This window comes from Mytilus edulis, chromosome 6 (assembly GCF_963676685.1).
Source record: "Mytilus edulis chromosome 6, xbMytEdul2.2, whole genome shotgun sequence".
Lineage (NCBI taxonomy): Eukaryota > Metazoa > Mollusca > Bivalvia > Mytilida > Mytilidae > Mytilus > Mytilus edulis.
Window position 1 is genome coordinate 25,103,802 of NC_092349.1, and position 27,089 is coordinate 25,130,890.

The 27,089-nt window shown below is 32.3% G+C and overlaps 1 protein-coding gene across 1 annotated transcript in view; it reads left to right on the forward strand.

Annotated features, from left to right (window-relative positions):
- Positions 1-5,564: 5,564 nt before the first annotated feature.
- LOC139527397 (uncharacterized) overlaps positions 5,565-27,089 on the forward strand; it is a 32,745-nt gene continuing 11,220 nt past the window's right edge. The window contains exon 1 of the mRNA XM_071322811.1: positions 5,565-8,599. Coding sequence (XP_071178912.1) covers positions 6,055-8,599 — 2,545 coding nt within the window. The 5' untranslated portion in view covers positions 5,565-6,054. The remainder of the gene's footprint in view (positions 8,600-27,089) is intronic.

The following is a 27,089-nucleotide window of genomic DNA, read 5'->3' on the forward strand; positions in this document are numbered from 1 at the left end:
CCAAATATAAAATATAATTGATAATTGTGTCCCCCCTTTTTTCTACATGTTTAAAAAGGAGAGTGATTTGATGAGAACCATACTTTTGTGTATAAACATGGATCAACAAGAGTAATTTATATATCTCCAAGCTAGACAACTTGCTAAAATGGTTATGAAATGCATTTTCAGTGAGATTTTGGAATTCCTATATAAGTATACACCAATTTTCCTTGAAATAAATAATTCACTAAGAAACCCAATAAAACATGAACACTCACTAGATAATTGAACCAAAAGCAATATTTATCTGTAAACTAGTCATAATATAGAAGTTTCATTGGTTTAAGTGTTAGAAAATGCAAAAATTAAAATTTCAGGTAAAATCTTAACTGTGTGCATGCTGAATGTCGAAAAAAAAAAGGGAAAACTACCTTAGTGTAACAATTTGAAGGCTGTAATTTGACAGTAGTATGTTTGTTACATAAAATAAATAATGTAACCTGACATCCCTCATTATCCATCTCTTTCTCTCTCTTGCTCCCTCTATCCGTATTTAGCTCACTCTAGCTCACTCATTCACTGTATCTCTCACTTGCTCACTCGCTTATTCTCTCTCTTTCTCTCTTCTCTCTCTTCTCTCTCTCTCTCTCTCTCTCTCATTTATTCACCCACTCTCTCTCCAGCTCATTCACCATCATCCACTCTCTCTCCAGCTCATTCACCATCACCCATTCTCTCTCCAACTCATTCACCGACTCTCTCTCCAGCTCATTCACCCACTCTCTCTCCAGCTGATTCACCCACTCTCTCTCCAGCTCGCTCACTCTCTCTCCAGCTCACTCTCTCACCAGCTCACTCTCTCTCCAGCTCACTCTCTCACCAGCTCATTCACCCACTCTCTCACCAGCTCATTCACCCACTCTCTCTCCAGCTCATTCTCTCCAGCTCATTCACCCACTCTCTCTCCAGCTCATTCACCCACTCTATCCAGCTCGTTCACTCACTCTCGTTCTTACTTACCATTAAATATAACCTTTCCTTGGACATCCTCCTAGGCAATTTACAACCCAGTAGGACTTAGTCCACTTCTATGATGACTGGCAGAAGCAATGCTTATGTTCTACTCCGCTGTGAAAAATCACAGTATATCCAGGAGAACACCATTGTCTACCAATATCAAAGGGCGGCACCCTCACCTTCAGTTAAACTTCATTAGGTGAGGAGCAAGTTTATTTGACTTTGACATGAAACTTTAAATCTCAACCATAATGTTGTATGCTTTGGTATTTTTACAAATGACTTCTTGCAGTTTTATCTTACAGAAGGATGTTTATGATATTTTTCTATCATTTGCATGATGATTTTTTATCATTCTATGTACTTTTCAAATATAATTGTCGAAACATGTTTTATTAAATAAATTATTGAGAAAATTGCAAACATCCATATTAAAGGACGATAATTGCAATTGATATTTTATTCAGATTGCTACCATGTGATGGTACGTGTTTTGTAGAAACAGTTTTCAACAAGATCCTTAGTTTGTCTCAGAAAGCTAGCACACACTAAGTTGTCAGACTTGGAAACATGGTAATATATCATCAAAGTTTCGACAAAAAAGTACCAAAGTTGTGTAATCAACTTCAGTTATCGTTCAAAATCCATGGATCACGATTATAACGACTAGATTTTGACCGACTGCAATAATTTATTCTAAAAACACAAAACTGGGTAGAAATTATCATTAATAGGTGTAAAACCACTAATTCATAGCCCAATTGCTTTCTATGTTAAATTCTGCAATTTCAAGCATTAATGGCTTCTTTGTCTTAAGTTCAAATAAAGTGGCAGCTATTTCATGTCAAAACGGTACCTTATCCTGACTTGTGCTGCAAAAATCAACATACCTTTAATTGCATATTAGAGCGTACTGGTTCCCTGAAGTTTGATAGTACACAAACAGGAACTTCTGAACTGAACAACAGGTCAAATGTGCTCTTCTATCAAAATTTCATATTCTTTTTTATAATTTAAATAAATCTCTCAACAAGGGTTCTACAGTGATCCCAAGTCCCAAAGCTTTCATTTGATACCACAAATAACCAAATATACCCGCAATTGGCAAAGATACAGCTATGCATAAGAACTATTTTGTTAAAAATATGTACTACTTTCTTGAATGTTCTTTCCGACCGGGCCTGAATTAGTGGTTTTATACCTTAAGTGGTTGGTTCATTTTTTTTATATAGTTTTGTCCAATTTTATAAAAATTAAACCAGCTAAATTAATATTAGTCAAGGTGTTTGGTGCCACCTTAATCAACCATGTATTCATTTTTAACACTTGTCCAGCCAAAACCAATACAAATTTAATTAAAACAAATACTGTTTATTCAAATGATCAATTAAATAACAAGCGAGTCGTATCTTTACGGGCTTTATAAACATCATAGCAGTATTAATTAGGATGTTATATCTCGTTTTTGATATGAACGCTCCTAATCACATATGTGTATATATGAAACAATTTGGTAAAGGTTTTAATTAATTTGCTGTTCATTTTTGCTTTTTAAACTATCAATTCGTCTATTCTTCTTTTCAAGATAACATATATGAACACAAAATATGGAATCAAATGTCATTTAAAGGCATATGCATTGAACTCTAAACAGAGTTCACCGACAATTTTAGCAATATAGAATAATTAGTGGACATTTTGGCTTCTTTTTAAGTTTTCCTCTTTCTATTGTGGTTTCAAGATAAAAAGCAATTACACAAACAAATTGAAGATCTTGTCTTGTAGATCATTTGTTTGATATAAGAGGATTAAACACATTTTTTTCTAGAGGTTATTGGTGTGTAAATCGGGGCGATTAACTCACAAACTGAATAAAAGTTCGAAGAAATCTCGCATCATATTTGAATAGGGAGATAGACGATTGTACTTTGATTTCAAATATATATTATCAAAAGTGGACATATTACACTATAAAATTCACACTGATCTGGTAAAAATGGCCTAAGTCCCATAACTCTAGATGTCAGACTGACAAAAGACAAAAAAAGAAAAGTGTAAATAAGATTGATACAACTAATGTAACAGGATTGAAAAAAATGAATAGTATGATACAGTATTTCAATTTCTATCGGCTTATAATTTTTTTAACTATAAATATAACGGAATTTGATGAGACTGTCGACAAAGTGAGAGGCTTAGCTCTATAAAACCAGGTTTAATCCACCATTTTCTACATTGGAAAATGCCTGTACCAAGTAAAAAATATGACAGTTCTTGTCCATTTGTTTTTGATGTGTTTTGTCATTTGAATTTGCCATGTGATTATGGACTTTCCGATTAGATTTTCCTCTGGGTTCAGTATTTTTGTGATTTTACGTTTTCCATCTCTGTATTTTCAGTCTCTTGGGCGATTTTCTCTATTCTTTATAAATTTGGTCTGATTTTTTCTATTCTTCGAATTTGAGCACCCTAATTTTCACTTTTCTTTATAGATTTTTCCTGTTTTCTCTTTTTTTAGCCTTTATTTTGCACATTTTGTCTATTATTCTCTATTCTGCATTTTTTTTTAGCTTGACGGCCCAGCGTCAGATACAATATGCTTATTTAGGACCAGAACAAATTCAACAATTATAACCTAATTAGTATTTATAAAAAAGAAGATGTGGTATGATTGCCAATTAGACAACTCTCCAAAAGAGACTAAATGACACAGAAATTAACAACTAACGGTCACCTTACGGCCTTTAACAATGAGCTAAGCCCATGCCGGATAGTCAGCTATAAAAGCCCAGAAATGACAAATGTAAAGGTAGGTTCTGTAAAAAGGGGTCGACTGGGATACAGTGCAAACTATTTTGTCTGGGAAAACACACGAATATTGTGTAGGTCGAACTTTTCCCTTGAAATATGTCACATAGAAACTCATAAAACCATGTCCCCCACCATGATAACCAGCATAAATTATCATTTGCCTGATTTTACCACGATTTTTGTACATTTTAAATCACTAGCTTGTCATCTACAGGTAATGAACGATGAATTTTCTATTTTCAGAAAATGAATTTATGATTTAAAATAAGAGAAAGGTATTTTTGAACGCTCTCTAAAAGAAGTGTTTAGTATGGATATATTAAAGGCTAAGCAACAAAAAGTATGTTTGTTAAAGATTCTTTGTTTTCAAAGAATAATAGGGTACGATTGAGATCTTGAATTAAAGGAGAAAGGGTTCAAAGTCGAACGGAAGTCAGTCTGCAAATTAATAAATGAAATAACATAAGTACAGATTTAAAAATGCTTTCGATGGGGACATAAACGGGTGAGAAACTAGGACAGATCGGATACTCAAGATCAGGATAAAAACACGATACTTATTTACAATAGTTAGAAATGTTAAAAATCAGTATCATTCATTATGCTTGAACAGTTAAAACTAGTAATTGCTTATAGCATGCGCAGTCATATAAGAGGTCGTAATGGGGGTACCTTCATGACGAATAACGGTAAAAATTCTTGCCAAATGACGCTGACGGTATTTTTTGGTGTATGACGATAAAATGTACACTTTCTTTTAGACGTTAAAAACATCGACTGATTTTGACGAACCATGTTAATTGTTTTCCAAAAAATTACGGTAGCGATAATTATTTGAGACCTCTGACGAATCACGATAAGGATATTTTTACGAATCACGGTAAAGTTTTAACCAATTTGACACTAACGGTAGCCGAAAATGACTGTTTGGAACCTGACATTAAAGGGCATTACTTACCTCATATAAGTGAGATGTTTAGCTACCTATAAAACCTGGCTCAATCCGTCATTTTCTATATAAGGAATGTCTGTTCAAAGTCAGGAATATGACAGTTTTTTTCCATTCGTTTGATTTATAAGAGTTTTGGATTTTGCCATTTGACAATTTTTTTTTAAATTTTTCTTTGATATTTGTATTTTTGTTTTACTTTTTTGCAGGTATATAAACCAGGAAAGTGAAGGATAATAATTCTTAAAATCCGTCACGAAATTCGTATTTGGACAATTGGGGGCAAATGGCAGGAAAGAAGAAACCTACATTTATAGCTCACTATGCAGTTTGGTTTTACTCATTTGTGAGGAACATACGGTGACCTATAATTGTTAACATCTGTGTCATTTGGTCTCTTGTGGACAGTTGTCTCATTGTCAATCATACCACATCTTCTTATTTTTATAAATACTAATAATGTAAATGTTTCACCGTATACTGTATTGAAACATATATTTGTCGGTAACTGAAGGACAAGTTACATCTATTTTTGACAACAGAGGTCATTATTGATGAACCATTCATGCTTTATCTGCAAAACAGTTCAGAAGAACTTAAAAATAGCACAAGGATACACTAGGGATATCACCTTCGTATATTAAGTCTGCTTTTTATGTGATGGTTCTTTAGGCGTTTGTTTTTTCTGCAAAATAGTTAAAAGATAAAATGTAATATTCTCCAGCAGTTCATATTCATTGTTCTCTCGTCATTATCTCTCTATGACGCGGATATATAGTCTACGTTAAACGGATCGCACGTGCTGCAGTGGTAATTATTCCTGCTGCAATACGATAGGCAGACGAGCACGCGCAAATCAATATGTATGCAACTAATAAATAAATACATAATTAGAAAGTTGTTAATTTGATAGAGTAGTGAGGGAAAGTGAACAAGTTTTCTAATGAATGATATTTTTTCTAATGCATCATATTTTGAAATATGGAAATATATATTCTCTAATCATTTAGATGGCTTTTCCAGTGAAGCAATTTATTTTTGGCGACTTCTTGTGCAAATTACTAATCGCAAGTGTCTATAGGCACTTGTTTTTACCAAGCACTGACGGAATTTCATGAGGAAAAAAATCTGATAAGTTATTATCCTAAAAATTCTGAGAGAAAAAAAGTTGTTGTAAAATGTTGGATACTTTTATTTATTGCAATAACAGCTAGGATTATATTATTGGATATTACATGTAAGCACAAATTATAAGGTAAATAGAAATTGTTTTAGAGTTTTTCAAAGGAAAAAAAATGACCGAATCTAGTGAAGAAGAAAACATACTATCAAAAACTGAGAGATCGCCACGAAAAAGAAAAAAGAGAAAAAATCGGAAAAAGACTGTTGAAAATAATTTACCAAACACAGCAAATTCCAAGGAGCCAATAACCACTTCAACATTGTCTGATAACGATTGCAAGAAACAATCTGACAAAAGACAAAGCGGCAGACGATCTTTAAAACATTTATTCAAAAAACAGTCGGATTCCAATTTTCACAAACTTTCAAACGATGATGTACGTGTCAGTACAGAAGACATCTTTTATGAAACCGGAAAATTGGATTTATCAGAAAAAATGCCACTTCATACACAATTTGATCCTATATTGCAACCGCGGACTCGACTTGGGTGCATGACTTTAAAAGATGCAATGAAAGAGAAACATTCCAGAAGAGAGCAATCTCCATCCAAACTACGCCTTTTAAGCAGTGGTTCAAGCGAAACGTCCTTGCCTGATATTATTGTTCATGATTCAGACCAGCCAGCAGATTACCACAGAAAGAAATCAAGGTCAAAAAGTGCTGAAATTCCAAAACGAACTCATTTGCCCCGCCATGTTTCACAATCAACTGAAACCACTAATGATTCTGCGATACCTTATCGCGGAGAACAATTGAGTAATACTTCAGATAAAAAAACAAAACATTTACCAAGGCAGCAAGAACGGGGAAGAAAATTGGACAAAACCCATCAACACCGGCGTTCCCATTCAAAAGAATTCATAGATTCTGAAAACCAAAGAGAATCTTTTTCTGCATTTATTAACCTACGACAATCATCGCCGTCATCTAGGTCGTCTAGTTTACAAAGACTACAAAGTCCATCAACCACAAAGGATAGTTGTCATCAAAATAAGTTACAAAGTACATTAAATACGAGCGAGGATGTAACCGATCAAAAGGATTATAACTATAGTAAAAATGACAATATATCAACAATGACAAAATCTAATCTACCGAATACAAAACAAACTGCATTGGGTTTAAATAAAACAGTGTCACAGATGGCGAAACGAGGTTCAATCAATAAAACTGATAATTCGACAACAGAAAACACATTTAAAAACATTAAAGAGGAAAAACGTTTCGACAGACGAAGTTACAAATCACCGCGGCGATTTTCTGGTCGGAGTGCTTCTAGAGAACGAAAAAAATCTGGAAAAGCTTCTGAAAACACGGAAAAAATTGAAATTTTTAAAAACGAAAAAATATCTGTGCAAAATAAAAATGACAAGGATTTCAACCCTGAAGCTACAACTAAGGATATACAAACGGAAACGGATATACCTGTCAATACGGTTATGTCTAGGAGTATACAAACGTCTTTGAATTTACTCGACATTCAAAGTGACGGTAAGATTACCGGAAGTAAATCTGAGAACGATCTAGCTGCTCCAGTCGTGCCAGTGATAATTGAGCCTATTCAAATTGAAATAAAAAATGATTCTGACACTGAATCAATTGTACAAAGTGAAAAGTGTTTAGATGAAAAATCCTCACATAATTCATCAGAAAGCGAAGAATTCAAAACACCAAAGCAATCACCATTACCAGACAGAAAGAATGTAGATGAAACGCCATCTTCATCCACTAAAGCACATGGTAAAAACGAGAAGAAAAAAACACATGAACCGGAAAAGAAATCAAAACTTTCTTTTTTAGCAATTGTAGCATTGAAAAGAAAAATTGCTAATCACAGAAAAAAGAAAAAAGACAAAATGTCTGGTGATGAAGCGGAGAAAAAACAAAATGTAAAAGAGTCCGTTGCAGTTTCGTCGCAAGATATTATGCCAGAGGTTTCAGACAAACCAAACGAATCTGACCTTGAAAGAGAAAAATATCTTTCTTCGTTTTACTTTGAAAATGAAACTATTTTCAATGTAGGTTCTCTTTCCTATTTACCAGAAACTGATATCTTAGATGTAGACGAAATCAAAAGGGAAATTCCCAATTCCGACAAAAAATTGTCTTTTGATATCATAGAATCAGATGTGACCTCTGACAAACCCATGCCAGATTCGTATGTTCACAAGCATGGGCAACTTGCAAAGCGAAGACAAAGTGAAGTTTTTCGTGAAAAACGTAAAAAGGCATTACACTATTGTAAAGTATTTGTGGCTTTTCTCTTTTCTCACATAGGTCTATGTTCATTAATGGTGGCATATGCTATTTTAGGTGGAACTATATTCAAATTGTTAGAAGGTCCATTCGAAATGCAAACAAAAATTAAAGTGATGAACGAAAGGGATCAGACCAAAACCCAAATTTTAAAGCTAGCTTCTAAATTGATTATTAATAACAAAACTAGCAACAATGAAACTGCAATTCTAATGGATAAATTATACAATGACACTGCAGATGAAATAGATAAATTATTAACAAAATTCCAAACGGAAGTATACATAGCTACGAAAGTAAATGGATTTAGTAATGCAGGGGAAGACAATCTAGAAACGGAGGAGCAATGGTCCTTTGCTAGTTCACTTTTGTTTGCCATCACCGTAATGACGACCATTGGTAAGTTTATTTCTTATAATTTTATATATGTCTCGAAGTTTTTATCAGTATTAATTTTCAGAGACAGTAATGCAGTAGTACAGAGACTGGATGATGGATCCTTACTTTCTGTATCTTTTAAATATTCTCTTAAAAGAGCACAGATTTTGTAAATTCTCATGAAAATATTTTTTCTGTTGTTTTTTTAATTTGTAATTAGCTAAATTTTTCTTTATTCTGTTATTCCGTCGTTTCTGTAATCAGTATTGTATTAATTACCCAATTATTTTATTAACAGTTATTCTTTATACTTGCACATCCATCATTCTCCATTCTTGATAATTTTCTCTTCATATTATTGGTCCACAAACCCCATCCAGACGCTCATACATGCACCAACGTAATTAATGGGGATATATGGGTGCACATACATGCACTAAGATAGCATATATATGCGTCGTTGTACACAATTTCATGATTGAACTGTCGGGTGCATTTTTCCCTTGTATTGTATCTTCATCTTCGCTAGCCAAGGGTTACGATCCCTTCCCCTCCTGGAGAGAATGTGAGTGTATCATAAGCCTCGGCTAGCAAAAATGATTTATCTCCTTTTACTTAAATCCAGAAAAGAATTTCGGATGCATGCATCAAATCATAAAGTGTTATTTTTTATTATTACAAAAAATACTAAATTGAGCAATTATATTTTGGATTCGTGATTTTTTTATGGATTTAAATATACAATATGTGTACATTGTCGGAAAATATAAAATTCAGTTGTATGGGCTTTGCTTACAGGACGAGAAGCGAGCAAGACTGAGCTTTTTTTCTATTTGGTAACGAGTACTATTATAAATTTGATATTTTAAAAAAATCTACAGAATTTTATATTGGTTTTATAAAGGTTCAGTCATGTGCTTAAATCCACAAATGGTGTCTTTGATTGTTAAAAGAAATCGACACCAAGAGGGTCCTCAAATGAACTGTCACTCAAAAAGAAATCTTTTCTTTACTATTTATCGATACTTTATTTGTACAAAAACCAATATTTCAAAGGCAAAAATTATTTGTATTTCTGTTATTTATACAATAGTTGTCTTCCTGCAGGATATTGAAAAAAATGTCCGTAGAAAATTAAACATTGATTTCGTGAATAATTATGTTTATAAACGAAACGAATGAATGTAAAAAGTTAGAACAAGAAATACTCATTTTTTAAAACTTTCTAAGACCATTTCTCGAAAGCCCTTCCACGCATAATTATGTCAGATACATGCATGTATATATAAGTTTACTGTTACCATTTCTGATGACATGTAGACAATTCCCTCATAATTTCAGTTTAACTACAATTCAATAATACTACTACAAAATCGGTAACTTTGTTGAACGTTTTAGCACCTGAGATCACCCCTAGTTTTTGGTGGGGTTCGTGTTGTTTATTCTTTAGTTTTCTATGTTGTGTCATGTGTACTATTGTTTTTCTGTTTGTCTTTTTCATTTATAGCCATGGCGTTGTCAGTTTGTTTTAGATTTATGAGTTTGACTGTCCCTTTGGTATCTTTCGTCCCTCTTTTAATGTATACCTGTATGTACTTCTAATTATCAAGCATTATCAATCAAATCAAATCATATTAACGGTAATATTGTGGAAATTATTATTTTATCGACAACTCTGTGTGGTAAATCATACCGTTAAAAAGCAAAAAACAAAATACAAAAAACAAAAAACAAAGTGAAAACATCATTATAAAGATAGATTTCAAAATGAGTTTGACAGAAATTCATTGCGCCATTTTAAGAAAAAGGATTTACACACCTCAATTATAGAATGTATCATACGAGCATGTTTTATCAATAATGTTTGATTTCGATCTAACATTTGTTTCAGTTTGAAAAACAGACAAACATTTTATCTGCTAATTTCACGGAGAGGCCTTTCAATATTTTTATCAACCCATCTTTTACTTTGGCATCCACAATATTTATAAGTCAATTTCCTTCACACGTCTTTTCTTGACACTATATATCCTAAGCCGCTACATAAAAATATTACATTTCCAATGTGTGCGAAAATGTACAAAAGCAATGTGCTACATCACCAATACACAAGCTAATATATTTCAATAATGTACCTTTAGGGATTAAAAACATAATTTGTCTTGTATTTTTCTATATAATCAATCTTGAAGTATTGTTGAAAGCTTGGATACTTGGAATCGGTGAAATATTCGATCGTTTGTCTAAATGAAATAAAAAAAACATCGAATTTATAACCAAGGAACTAGGGAATATAAATAAGGCACTACAGTAACAACTTGTTTGTGTGTCCATAGGTGGCCTGTTACAAGGCTATATTATGTTTCCTATCCAAAATACACCAAACTTCAAGTGGCAGTATAAATTCCACGAACTACGACCTCAGCTATAAGACCTACGTATTGGTTTTAGATATATAAAGATGTGGTGTGAGTAACCAATGAGACAACTCTCTATCCAAATTTAGTCTCCTTGAAACATTTCTTATAAAATCTTATTTTACGAAATAATAAAACCAAGACGACGGCCGCACCCATGAAACGACAGACATATTCTTTAATGATTTCCGCTCGTTATAAGTAATGAGAGTTATTTTTAGTAATTGTAACGTTCTAATTAAACACAACTGCGGTAAACTTCTTTATAAATAATTTACAGCTTTTTCAAAGTTAATAGGATTTACTTTTTCGAGTCGCCAATCTTTAAGATGCAAACATATATGTATTTGTCATAATAAGTTTAATTGGCAAAAGTTTTTTGAATTTTAAGTTTTGTTTTGTTTTTGTTGCACGACCATACAATGAAAACACTCTTGCCACAACATCGAAAACTTTGATTCACTAATAAATAACTTACTGATATGCCATCGAAAGGAAGGTATAAGTACAATATAACACGAGACTCACTAAAAAAATTATTGATTGTTGGTTGCTTTAGGTCCCCTGGCAAATGTTTCATGCACGTTCAGGACGAGAACAAACTAAAAGCAATAGGTAGGTCCTATAGTATGTGTCGTAGATCGTGAAATTTATACTGCCACTTGAAGGTTGGTGTATTTGGAATAGGAACATAATTATAGACTTGTAACGAAACACTGGATTTAATGTCCTCATTCTGACTGGACGTGGGTGCGTACTTGTACATCCCGCCAAGCAAAACAGACACCGAATTTTTGCAAATGTTTTAGCTGTAGTGCCCTATTTATATTCCTTAGTCACCCTTGGTGATAAATTCGATGGTTTTTAAAAAAAAATCCATTTAGACAAACGATCGAATATTTCACCGATTCAAAGTATTCAAGCTTCCAACAATAATTAAAGATTGATTTAATAGAAAAATACAAGAAAAATTATGTTTTTAATCCCTAAAGTTACATTATTGAAATACATTAGTTTGTGTGTTGGTGATGCAGCACATTGCTTTTGCACATTTTCGCACACATTGGGAAAAATGTAATATTTTTATATAACGTTATCCATGAAACGTGAAAACTAATTTTAAAAAACAACTAATTGAATTTAAAATTATGTTTGAATACATTTACACGCTCCTTTGGTTCTGTTCTGTTTCTGTGTTTTTTTTTAATTGATTGAGCCCCCCCCCCCCCCCAAAAAAAAATAAATACTGATAAATTTCCCAAATAAAACACGAATACTACATTACACTCTACAGGGAGGGGGGGGGGGGGGGATTACTTAAATATTTTTTTGGTCGGGGTGTGCCATTATTTCCTAAAAAAAAAAAAGTACCTATATAAGTATGCAAAAAAGAATGACAAAAACTTGTATACAAATCAGGAGACAAATGTCCGGGGTTGATTTGGGATCTTATTTGAATTGGTTTTTTTAATTAATTTATTATAATATTGACCATTAAAGATTCCGAATAGCATATTTATATGATATGAAGTTCATACATACCCCAAATCAATGTATGAAGTAATCAAATGTAATGCATTTTATTATAGTATGTTATAAAAAGGAGGGTAATTTTTATTTAAAATCTCGCAAAATTATGACCCATATTTTTGCCACATACACGTACACCCAATTATAGGAAGTGAACACTCCGGGATATAACTATCTTCTTTTAAATATTAGTATTCATTATCTTGTATGTTGTTCAAGATATCATTACTCGTACACAAGTTTTATTGTAGATATTATTACAGGGCGGTAAAAAATGCAGAAATTCTGAGCCTTCAGTGGACCGTTTTTCTTTCAATAAAACTATAAAAAGAAACAATAAATATTCTTAATTGCGCAACAATACTGACGCACTTGAATTATGGTGGTAATTAAGTTCTTGTTTCGATTGTTTCCCCAACTAACACTGCAAGGCAGAAGTACTTGAATCGAGTTTGGTTTGAATTGGATATTTAACTTTTTCTTAAATTTTTCAAATCTGTTGACTTAGACCTCAATCAAATACATAGACCTAAGAGTAGAAAACAGCCGAAGGCCACCAATGGGTCTACAACTCAGCGAGAACATCCCGCACCCAGAGGCGTGATTCAGCTGGCCCCTCATCTTTTAGTGTTTTTTTTTTGTAAACCTGCATATATAATAACCTTTTATACACCTTATCGCTATTACTGGATATCACACAGGTTCCCGTAAAATTTTGACGTCATAAAACAAAATATCTGACGCCACAATGGAAAAGTGATTTTTGTATGCGTCAAAAGTTCAAGCGGCCGGGTCCGGCCGGCCGATAAGGCTAATAGCGATAAGGTGTAACACCACTAATTCGGGCCCGGCCAGAAAGCACATAGTACATATTTAACGCAAAATAGTTCCTACGCATGAGTGTAACTTTCAAAATATGTAGGATATTTAGGTAGTTTTGGCATCAAATGAAAGCTGAAGGACTGGTGATCATTGTAGAACACTTTTGGACTTTTAATTTTAAATATTTAAAAAACTGCAGCAAATTTTAAAAAGAGGGTACATTTTGTCTGTTTGTCAGATCTGAAGTACCTGTTTTGGTGCATCCGAAGTTCTGGGAACCAGTTCTTTCTTATATGCCATGTTGATTTTTTCAGTAGAAGACACCATAAAGTGTTGCTTTGACATGCAATGATTGCCACTTTATTTGAACTTAAAATGAAAGAGGTGTGCCTGGTTGAAATGGAGGAATTTAACATAGAAAGTAATGGGACCATGAATTAGTGGTGTACTTCCATAAGGTGTATTCGTATCAATAGATTGTATTAAAAGGTAAAGAATGGTTTTTCACTGCGCGTTTTATTGAGGGCCCTCATGGGGTTTTTGATTATGTGATTACTTGGCCGTTTTTTTAATGATTATTTGATTATTAAGCCAAATATTTCATGATTATTTGATTACCTAGGACTGTATTTTTAGTTTATGATTATTTGATTACTAAAGATAAGCAAATATTTAATGATTATGTGATTATATTGGCAAAAAAATGGTGATTATGTGATTACTAGGACCCCCCATGAGGGGCCTCTTTATTGTGTGTTTGTTTATTCCACATTGGATATAGGTATGGGTGAAGGGTTCAGATCTTACAAAACATGTTTAACCCAGCGACGTTTTAGCGCCTGTCTCAAGTCCGTAACATATGTAGCCTTTGTTAGTTTTGTGTTGTTTTTAAATTTTGGTTTATGTGTATGTTTCTGATTTTAGCGTTAAAGACCCACATAAAAACTGTGCTGGTTCTTTTACAGCTTATTTATGCCGAATTAGAACAGCTTGTTGTTCGGTGTAAGCCAAGGCTCCGTGTTGAAGGCCATACATTGACCTATAATGGTTTACTTTTATAAATTGTTATTTGGATGGAGAGTTGTCTCATTGGCACTCACACCACATCTTCCTATATATATTGAAATTATGTTTCTCTTTTAATGTTTAAAACAATTATGTTCACACAAAACGATTGGATCAAGGCTCAACTTTTATAAATTTTATCCCATACAAGATGGATAGAATGATTAGTTCTAATAATTTAAACTAATAATGATCTAGTGACGTCTTACACAAGTATCTTTTAGGTTGACTAAAAGTTGTATTACTGTGCAGTTGAAATTTTTCTCACATATATGTGTTAACTGCGACTATGGAGTTTTGTGTACGGCAATTAGTAAGGTTTGCAATATTAAGTGTCTCTGTGAAGACTTTGGGGAGTAATTATTTTAAAAATAGGAATTGTTAGTTCTGCATCGCCGAATTTTAACTTAACTGAAGGGTCCCTGTAGAAAACGACCAATTATTTAGAGAAATGTACTGCATAGCAGATAATGTGAAACAATTAGGTTAACTCATTTTACTCATGATAATAAAAAAGGAAGCAAATGGTATTTCCATGCACAATAAAATTCAAAGTACCAGAGCGGGAGATTTTAGGCACTATATAAACATTGCCAAACTGCAAATTCGATATGTTTGATAAATTTAGTCATTTTGTAAGACTTCGGTATACAAATAGTTTTTCTTTTTAAATTATTGATCCCTCTCATTCAAATAGGAAAGCATACCTAAAGGTTTACCATTTATTTATGAGAGTGTTTTGTCTGCAAAATACATTGATATAAAAAAGAAGATTCTAGTGACAATGATACAACTTTCCATCCAAGTCACAATATATGAAAAGTTAACATTGATAGGTCAAAACAGAACCTTGGCTCATACCGAACAGCAAGCTATAGAGGGCCGAATTTAAACCGATTAATTAACTCTTTGAATATTACTTCCGTTTGAACTATATGCCCTTAAATGAGCAGTAATTGAATCGTTAATAATTGATGATTGTTGTTCTGTAGTCTACGGTCGTAAATATTTGCTTAGTACTTCCAGTACAATTTTGCCTTTCACAAATTGAAATATTTGCCACTGAACATTAAGCCATCAACAATTATTTTATCTGAGTACAGTGCTCGATACCTCAAATCCAGTATTTTGATTAGTGGAATTATGAGTCTGAGAATGATAATCGCACTTCATTTATTTTATAACTTCAATGCATTTTGGAATTCATATTAATAAAATCTTTGACTGTGACTTTCCTTTAATTTACATAAAAGTTAATTTATGAATTCTTGTCGTTTTTTAAAGCTATTTGTTTTCTATGGAAAGGGGATTCTTAGGATTTTTCATAAGTTGTTGCAAAGTGAAACATATATGTATCAGCAGCGATTTGTAACGATGGAGCCTTTCTCGACGGGATAATTAATCCATAGACGCGTTAAATAATAACATTGGCAACTGTACGTAAATCTTTATACTAATATCAACACAAACATTTCTATATACTATACAGTAGAATGCAGGTTATGTGCGTTTTAGTCAATCTTTTATATAATCGTCTACACATTTTTCCATATTCATATTGTTTCTTTTTATTATATTTATTTCTTTTATCGTTTTATTTACACCAATTTATCAGTAAGTACACTATGAAATTTGTCGCTGATAAACCATTACAAAATAGATTCAAGAAGTAGGGTCAGCTTTCCTTCAATTCATATCTTTAAAGTATAATATCTCATATGTACACTAGGTACTAGGATGTAAAGACATGTAAAGTTTTGTTTTGTCATTGTATAGTCTGCAAATTACACTCTCCCAGAAACTTTCTTCTCTTTTCATATTTTTGTATCTGCCCCTTTCAATTTCCAAATAACAAATTCAAAATTTTCCCGATTCATACTGGTAAGGTATAAATGACTCTCTTGTCAAAGCAACTTGTTTAAACTCAGATGAATAGCATTTTTTTGGTGGATTCTTTTATGAAATCTATATCTTTTGTTCTGAAAACCTGTTTAGAATTATCATCATTATGGTTCACCTTGAATACATTGTAAACATAGAAATATATACAACGCGTTTAAAAATATTTATATATATATATATATTAAGTTCCATAATTAAAATTCACCAAGTTCCTCATTTAGCATATTGAGATCATATTGAGATCATATTTAGATCTGTTCAGATCTAACTGGATCTTTCAATCCAAAATTTGGTTTCACTTATGGGTTTACATCACCATTTACTTTGACAAATGGTCAGTCATAGTCCATTTAAACATCTGTCACATGAGCCGATATAAGGGGAAATGCAACAACGTTAACGATTGAACAAAGAGTACCATGCTGCTATAGACAAGTTGATATCTTGAATGTTGAACTTCCAGTGGTATTTCTAATCGCAGTGTAGACATATAATGGTTGATTGATGATTTTCCTTGATGAGGTTAAACTGTTCATACAGTACGTCTTTTCTGTGTTTTATGATGACTATGCATCTGTTGTTTTCTCATTGTATCTCTGGCGGATGGGACTAAGTGAAAATAATTCCAAGTCAAAGCATTCTTACTGTTTCTTCACCAATGCTAAGGTTAGAACACACATGTGTATCTCATGCGGGTGGTACTAAGTGAAAATAAGAACTACATATATAAAAATAATAGTAAGTAAGTTCATAGTTCATCAGCAAAATCGAAACAAGTACATAAAGTTGATATTTTGAACCCTTCTATAAACGTATAATATTAATAATAAGAATTTAAAAAAAGAACAGAGAATCTTAATCTGAGGTAGCATGGATTGGGTAGACATTTTTTATTACGTGAAAGTTAACTTATAAAATCATTCTATTAGTTGGAGCCAGGGGTTCCGTACACTCTTTGCAATGGTTTATTTTTATAAGCAAATTACCTTAAGATAATTTTTTAAGGCTACAATATTTACTTGTCCACATTGTATTTTTGTTTTGTATATATAATATTTAGTTAATAGTATTATGAGATTTCTTATGTATTTTCCCCCCCTGTTTTTTCTAATATCCCAAATAAGACATATCTAAATTAAGTGGTAGTTCAATTTGGACTTTTGAATATATCCATTTATTAAGTTCTTCACAAACATCAAAAATGTTTGGACATGTCCAGAATACATGATATGTGTTCAATAGTTTCTATTGAGTCCGTACAGAAAGTGCATTTATTGTTTTGTGAGACTCTAACTTTGTAGAGTAATTTATTAGTTCACAAAATTCTGTGATTAATCCTGTATTGAAGCCATTGTAATTTTGAATTTTTAGTAATGTAAAATGGCAGTCTGTATATTTTATTCCAAATAATATTATGTCTATTTAGGATTAAGGATCACTTTTAGTAAAATCATATTCATTCTTAATAGCTACTTTGGTTTGGAGTTCAGTCCAAGCATTAAAAACCTGTCAAAAAGGATTTCTTACTTGTGTTCTTGGACCTACCAAGAATAATTCTTTTAATGAGGCCCCTCATGGGGGGGGGGGGGTCCTAGTAATCACATAATCACCATTTTTTTGCCAATATAATCACATAATCATTAAATATTTGCTTATCTTTAGTAATCAAATAATCATAAACTAAAAATACAGTCCTAGGTAATCAAATAATCATGCAATATTTGGCTTAATAATCAAATAATCATTAAAAAAACGGCCAAGTAATCACATAATCAAAAACCCCATGAGGGCCCTCAGTACCAGTTAGTAACTTACAATAGTTATTAGTTTGTTTATTCTTCTTCTTATCCAAGTTAGTTTTAATCCGTTGATGTATTGTTTTAGATTGTTAAGTCCACCCAGTTCATATATTTGGACAATTGTTTCTCTTTTAGTTTTGTCTGGTTTACCATCCCAAATAAAATAAAATATTTTTTTTATGAATTGATTTAGTAATCCATTATTGAGATTTGGTAAAGTTAGAAATAGGTGATTGAGCTTTGAATTATAGTAATTTTTCCAATTGGGGATAAGTATTTGTTAGACCAACTTGTATCTCTTTAAATTTGGGTTCAAAATTTATATATAGTGTTTCCATTTCTTGAAAGTCTACTGAATGTTTAATACCCAAGAGCGTAAATCTTTTGGAACCCCACTCCAATCCCCATTTTACACACATTGTATCTTGGCTATATTTGTTTTTCCCAATCCAGACTATCTTTGTTTTATCAAAATTCATCTTGAGACCAGATCATTCAGCATATGGTTTTAATACACAAAGAGATGCATCTAAGGATTCTGGTGAACCATCTAAATTAGGTGTGGTGTCATCAGCATTCCTACTGTTTCTTCAACAATGCGAAGGTCAAAACACAAATGTTTAATATAATCAATTCTGTGTCATATATGATTATAGTAAAAATATGTTACCTTGCGTTTAAAAATACCGTTGAAAACAAATCTTTGGAATAAGAGATTCATACACGACTTGCATGCACATTTTTACTTTCATTCTAAAGGCTGGATAGAAGGACTTTCTTTTCAACAGACGTTAGCCAGATCTCGGTAAAAAACACTTTTTTCATAGTACAAATGGATTCTAGTTGACAAAAATCTTCAATTGACTTTGAATTTTACGTGGATAATCTACAGAGGAACAAATGCAGGCTACAAAATAAATCTCGTTTGAACGAGATCTAGTAACTAAGAGTACATGTTACATGCCTATGGTCCATAATGTATCACCCCTGGTGTCAGCTGTTTTTAGGAAACCATAATACTTTCCTATTTATTGCTAACAGAAGATTGTTCTCATTATTTTTGTATCTCATTGTTTGTATTGTATCATGAAAACTATTGATGATATAATGTTTCAGCCCATTGGGACCCATAATTAGAAATAAAGTTCTTCTTTTTCCATAAAAAAAAGAGATATTTATTCCCATTATAAATATTCATTGCTTAATTTGTACTGCGTGTAATCGAACGCAAATATTCATTTATAAAAAGGGATTTAAGCTTATTTTTTGCATCCGTTTGCTAAATAATATACTCATTGTCGATATTTCTTGTATTTATTCTTATAAATATAGAATACTTTTAGAAAGAAAAACCATATGAAAGCTTAGTTTGGACAATTTAATAGCAATTCAAAATAAACAGTTCCCCTTCAGCATGGAAATGAATATAATATAACTATACAAACTGATAAACTAATTTTGTCACAACATCATTAAAGTGGAGTTAAAGTCTTATAGGATTGTAAGTATGTTTTATTTTATCACCTTGCACTTTCATGACTTGGCTGTGGTTTTCTACAGCAGTTGGTTCAAATTTCTGACCAGTTGAACAATTTGATTTTATAAAACAAATTGCAATTTGGTCAAAATTTTGAATGAGTTGCAATTGGTGGAGAGCAACACTAACAGTCAACTCACTGTAATCGGGGAGAATCTTTATAGTTTCAAAATTTTATTTGAATTCAATAAATATGTATATTTTCCTTTCAAAAAATCAAATGCAATTCATACTTCGAAAAAGATTTGTCTTTTTTATTATCTTATTGATTTTTTTTTATTTTGGAAAAAAGGGGGTCCACGAAAACAGTTCCCAAAACCATAAAACACGAACTTATCGGTGTTTGAGCCTGTTTTGTTTTGTTGGGTTATAAACACGGTCTATTTCAAGTCTAAAAGGGATTTGGAAACGACAATTTAACTACAGGAGGGTGGGGGGTATGTTTTTCCCCATAATAATACTCTGACCCCAAATTTGAGGAACGATTATTGTGGTCAAGCAGATGACAAAAAGAAATGGTTGCTCCCCTGGATTATTTTTTCCTATCCTTCTTTGAAGTTTGTGTGAAGCTCGAAAAGAATGCACATACATCTTAATCTGTCCAGCATACACAAACAAGACACAAGGTTAAGATATATATATTATGATTGCCAGCCAGTTCACCTTTGGTTTTCACATGGCGGAACGTTTAACCGTTTGTTGTAATTTGTTGTTACTACAGAATTAATTAATGTATAGTTTTGATTGTACGCAAATAAGTATTCTCTGAAAATACACCATTGATTAAAGAAAAATATAAACAGATATGAGATATAATAGATAATGGAATCATGGAATGTGTCAAAGAGACAACAAACGGCCAACCAAAGAGCAAAACACAGCACAAGGCCACCAATGGTTTTCAATGCAGCGATAAAATCCCGCACACGGAGGTGGGCCTCAGCTGACTCCTAAACAATTTTGCGAAATAGTTTCTTAGGGTATCTTGTTTATAAATTTTATCCGAAGTTTTAATCCATCAACAAACATGGCCACCATGGCTAAAAATAGAACATAGGGGTCAAATACAGTTTTCGTCTATACCTCAAATACTAAAACTATTAGAGCAAATCTGACATGGGGTAAAATTATTCAATTGGTAATGATCTGTTAGCTCTGAAATTTGTAGATGAATCTAACAATCCATTGTTGGGTTGCTGCCACTATAGTAGTAGTTTTAAGGAAATTTTGCAGTTTTATGCCCCATTTATGGGCACTATGTTTCTGGTCTGTGCGTCCGTCCGTTCGTTCACCTGCCCGTTCGTCTTCCCGCTTCAGGTTAAAGTTTTTGGTCGAGGTAGTTTTGATGAAGTTGACGTCCAATCCACTTCAAACTTAGTACACATGCATGTTCCCTATGATATGATATTTATAATTTGTATGCCAAGTTAGAGATTTCACTCATTTCCGCGGTCCACTGAACTCAAAAAATGGTAGTGCGGATAGGCCATCCGTGTACTGGGAACACGTTATTGTTTGTTATTATCTTGAATATCATTATAGATAGATATAAATTGTAGACAGCAATAATGTTCAGTAAAGTAAGATCTTTAAAAAAGCTAACATGACTCTTCTACTGGGTATCTTGCAATACCATATTTCTCTTATGTTAAGCTTGAAACTTCAGAGAATCGATTAGAACGCACGAAATTTATAACGTGTTGTTTTTATATTTTAAAACTCTCGGCAAGTTTCGTGTTTTAATGTTGTAAATTAAAATATCTCGAATTAAGATATATTGTATCAGACTTAATGCTGTGATTTACCTTACAAAAATATGCATTTTAATGCTCTCGCTAGTGACTAAATGATATATTAAAAAAGATATGATATAGATATAAAATACTTTCTTTCTATGCCTTAAAAAGCTTGTAATGATGTATAACTCTGCGAGGGCTTATACCAACCAGATGAGGCCCACATTCAGGTGCAGGATTTTCTCACTGCGTTGACGGCCCAGCCTTCAGCTGTTGTCTGCTCTTTGGTCGGGTTGTTGTCTCTTTGAAATTATGTTCCCCATTTCTATTCTCATTTTTATTAGTTCACTGGTTAGCTTTTCAATATCCAATCTAATTAAAATATTGATCTCTGATTACGTTTGTAGTATAACGTAATCAGAGATCAATATTTTAATTAGATTGTTCAATATCCATTATTGATTATATGGAAATTTCGTTGTTATTAAAGTCTGTTCTCTGAACTTCAATCACAAAGTCTGTTTGATTGTTCGGCAGCTTTTTTATTTCTTTTCATCTGCTTGAAAAAAAAACCTCCCAAGTCAAAGAAAATAGCAGATGTGTCAACCTTGAAGTTTGATCAAATGATGATAGCTGAATGTTAATTAACGAGTTCTCGCTGTTACCTGTATATTAATTAGGTAAGATTAACATATAAATATGTATATTGCAGTGAAATATTTCTACATGCGGATATTTAACTCTTAACCTTTGTAAATATTTATAAATTTCTATATTTGTTAGTATTTTATTGGTTATTGTCTGGGATGGAATAATTATTGGAAAGATTTTATTGAAATTTGATTATAAAATGTAAATGAAAGTATTGTGAAAGTAATAAAGAATATAAATTTGCAAGACATTTGCATTCTAAAATATTATTGACAATAAAATATTTATAATTATCATATACTTAGACTAAATAACATATGATTTTTACCGTATGATAATAGCATTAAAGTAAAGTATTTTCCATATTTTTCGAATTGGTGCTTAGCGGGCTGATATGAAAAGTTTATCACATGTTTCGATTGTTATCACATGCCTTTCCGTAACGTTATCACATGGCATTCCGGTGATACTCGGCAAATTCCGGAAAATACACATCAATGCTACGTTTTCAGTGAAAAACATTACAAAGTAGTGTACAAAACAATTATTTGAATACTGGAAAGTATATTGTGTAAAATAATTAAATTAAATTAAGTTTTTCTGAAACATAATTTAGAAAGTTACTTTAAAAAAGTTGACTTTTCCAAACAATGTTCATTATGTATATTGTTAAATTATTTTTTTGAAGATTCGTCCATATTAAAATGTGTTTTTTTTTCTCTGTTGAGGCATATTATAGAAAGATTTCATATTGAATGTATCAAATTTTGGATCCGACGTCCGTGAACTTTTTACTCTTTCAACTTCTTTTCGGCAACCACGTAAAAGGATCAATATATGAATCTGTTATTTTTCTCTACCGTTGAAGCATATGATAAAAAGATCATAACATGTCATTTTTCATATCGCATCTATTATCAGCCCTCGGTCAATATCAGCCCTCGAGCCATGCGGCTATTGGGCTGATATTGAACCTAGGGCTGATAATACATGCGATATGAAAAATGACATGTAATAATCTGATAGTATAGAATAATTCTCAGAATATAAGGAGAAATTAAAGTTAACGATTTCATATTTTACCAAAATAGAATCTGTAGTGTATATCATAGAAAACAGTGACATGCTTAGTGGGAATTCATATAATTGCTCTCTGGGTACTGATTTTAATAGATTTGATGGGTATAATGGTAAAGAACAAATGTAAAATATTCATAAAATTTCTAGAGGCTTTCTTTTTCTTTTTCGGCAGAATGCGCGTGTCAATAGCACAAAACTTCCTTGAAAATAAATGTAAATTTTTCACAACCCCAAAAAATTAACTTGTGTTGTATTTATTGTTATCACAACTGGTATAGAAGGAGAACCTCTTATTTTATCCCATCTTCTATATGTTATAAAAGTGGTAAACTCCCAGATAATTGATAAAATAAAAATCCAATGAAAGATAGGTACAAACGTGATCGGTAGTATACCAGATGTCTTCTTATACAAACGATCGATTTATAGTAATATAACTGGCCACATACCACAATTAATTCCTCTATCAGTTCTTTATAATGTTTTGCATCATTAAAAAAATTGCACCATGCACTTTTGTCATTTTTTTTGTGTGTGTAATGTATAGTCCTAGTCCAAATATATATCCAAAATTCAGAAAGATTGAACCAATCACTTTTACAAAGGAGTAGGTCCGGTAAGGACCGATTTTGGCCTCAAATTTCAGGTTCATCTGACGAAAGATTTTGACCACTTTTTAAACACTTAAGTGTCTATTTTATTTGAATTAATTAGTTTATGTGAAAGATTTTAACAGATTTAGCCATTAAAAACGATCCGATTCAAGCTCAAATATGAAAAATCTACCTAATATGCCGAAAAATGTCACTTTTCAGATGGTTTTTGGTAAAAATGAAAGTGGCCGCATCCGTGTTCATCCTCAACCTTTATATATGTTATGTATTATCATAAAATACAACTTACATTTCAATATTAAGGATGAACACGAATGCGGCCACTTTCGTTTTACACGAAAACCGTCTAAAATTTAACTAAAATGCTAGAATTATGAGGATTTCAGTAATTTAGCATGACTTAATGGTGCTAGTACCGGATATATGTGCATTTTATTGTAAAAAAAAATTATGTAGCAGAAGCATTCTACTGTCCAATAAATAACTAAAGGTTTACATTTTAACAATTTTGTAAAACTGCTATATTTTGTGGCCAAAAAGGGGTCTTACTGAACCTACTCCTTTTGCCAATACACATCTATACCCGTATTGACAAGTCAAGAGATGTTCCGAAAACTGTAAACACTTGGCTTAATCACGCATTCCATATCAAAATCAGTTTAAATACAACATCCAAAAATTTATTTCACCTCTCTTCTTTCATTTCCACCCAAAAAAATCTAAGAAATGAGGAGGGAAAAGAAAAAAATAAGGAAAAATACACTCTAATTAAAAGGAACTATATTCGTCAACGAAAAGCCGGGTCATTAGACAACGAAAATCCGGGTCATTAATTGTGGTCTTGGGCCAACTATAATAGTATACTTTTACTATACAGTTTGTGCTATTGTTATTCTCTTCTTTATTTTTTTTTGTCTATTTTTCTCTTTTCTTAAATTGTTATGTTCCTTTTCTGTAGATTTGGCCAAGCATTCTCTATTCGATAGTGTTTGTGGCACATTATTCTCTCTTCTTTATATTTTCGCAATCCATTATTCTCTTTTCTCTGTTTTGTTAGGTTATTTTTTTCCTAAATATTTTGCCAATTTGCTGAAGATTTGGATTCTATAAATCCCACCGAGATTTTCGTTTGCAAACACACGAAACTGTGAATGACGAGTTATTTCTAATAGACAAGATAAAGACACTTCTTTCTTAAGCACACTCGTGTATAGTATGATGACAATTACAGTAACATTGTAAATTTGGCCAATTATTCTCTATTCTATAAACCCCATCCGCCTCTCTTATACTAACACACGAAACTGTTTAATGACAAGTGATTTTAATAAACAGATAATTGTACTCCTTTCTAAGAGCTCTCATGTATGAAATGGTGACAATTACTTAACTGTTAAACACACCCTACTGCTCTGTGACACTTATTTCATGTAACCTTTCTGATGATCATCATTATAAATAGATTTCATGGCGACAACAGACTACTCGACTTAACGATTGTTCCATTTATTGCTTCTTATTATAACACCAATACTCTCATATACTTACACAGAAAACGGCTAATGACAAGTTCTTTCTAATAGACAGATAAAGGCACTTCTTTATTAAGAACTCTCATGTATAAAATGGTGACAATTACATTAACATTGTAGAATTGGCCAATTATTCTATATTCTATAAACCCCGTCCATACTCACTAGACTCAAGCTGGCAGTCACTTTTATCGGCCAATCAAGATAGTATTCCATACTCTCATATATACTAACACAAAAAACGGCTAATGACGAGTTATTTTTGATAGACAGATAAAGGCACTTCTTTCTTAAGCACACTCATGTATAGCATGTTGACAATTATATTAACAAAGTAGATTTGGCCAATTATTCTCTATCTATAAACCCAATCCATACTCTCTTATACTAACATTGAAACTGCTAATGACGAGTTACTTTTAACAGACAGATAAAGGTACTACTTTCTAAAGAGCTCTCATGTATAAAATAGTGGCAATTACATTAACACATTCTACTGTTCTGTGACACTTATTTCTAGTAACCTTTCTGATGATCGTGATTATAAATAGATTGCATGGCGACAACAGACTACTCGACTTAACGATTGTTCCATTTATTGCTTCTTATTATACACCCTGTTAAAAAATGCCGTTAAAACATCATTATCCTCTTACACTCTATTAAGAACGTTTATACTTATAGTTTGTGATGTAAGTCTGAAATAATTGGTTTTCCTTTTTTTTTTTTTTGTATTTTTCCATTTAAGAATTTAAAAAAGTTAATTGTGAGTACATTGTAGTTACATTGTTCGAAACCCAATATGACAATAACGCTTCCCAGCAATTGATTGAATTGTCAATTGTTTTTGGACGTTGTAAAATATTCCGAATAATTTAGTGTACGCTTTTTAAAAAAAAAGAAGTAAGAATGCATCACAAAGTATTCTTTTAAAATGGCTAATTAATTAACAGATGTTGTATCGGGCCATAATATCGAGCTTGTATTCACATCAACATCATCGAAGTCGCATCATATAATATCGAGCTTGAACTCACACAGACGTTTGCGATACTTTTTAATTTTTTAAAAGGAAAGGTACGAAAAAAGAATTTACAACACATTCTTCTGTCAATCGAAGTTTCTTTGTCGGGCAGTGGTGACCGTCAAATATATGATCAGTGTGGTATTAACATGAAGTATTCTCGCCATAAATATTCAAGAAATATTTGCCACTGGACATTAACTAAATGGTGACTCCTACATGCACATTTGCCATGTGTATATTTATACGTTTTTAACGACGACATTTGTTCTGCACGTTTATATTACATTAAGGCGGGCTACTTATTCCTTAGTATGTATGAAATATATTTAAGAACACATTAGCATGATTAACCAGAGTATTTACAAATTTACCTTGCTAGGTATTACACCCACCTTAACAAAAACAATCTTAAGAACATTCTATTAATGGGGCTTTAATGACTGGCATCAAAGACATATCCATACATGTATACCTCCAAATAGTTCTTATTTTCTAATTAAAAGCAGGTATAACAGACCACGAAATGAACCAACTTCTGTAAGAAAGCAATAATGGGTTTATAATAAAAGACAGGTACACCAAATGACTTGCTCGTTTTTTGTTATGTAACTACCACATGTTTTTTACTTTTATGCGTTGAATCACTTGAATGTATTCATTGCGTCTATATCCCTCCTCTGTCATAGTTAATTTCATTTGTTTCTGTCATTTGGATGCTTCTGCGGAGTAGAAATATCTACAACAAGCGTTTATCTTTATTTTTATTTTTATGCCCCACCTACGATAGCAGAGGGGCATT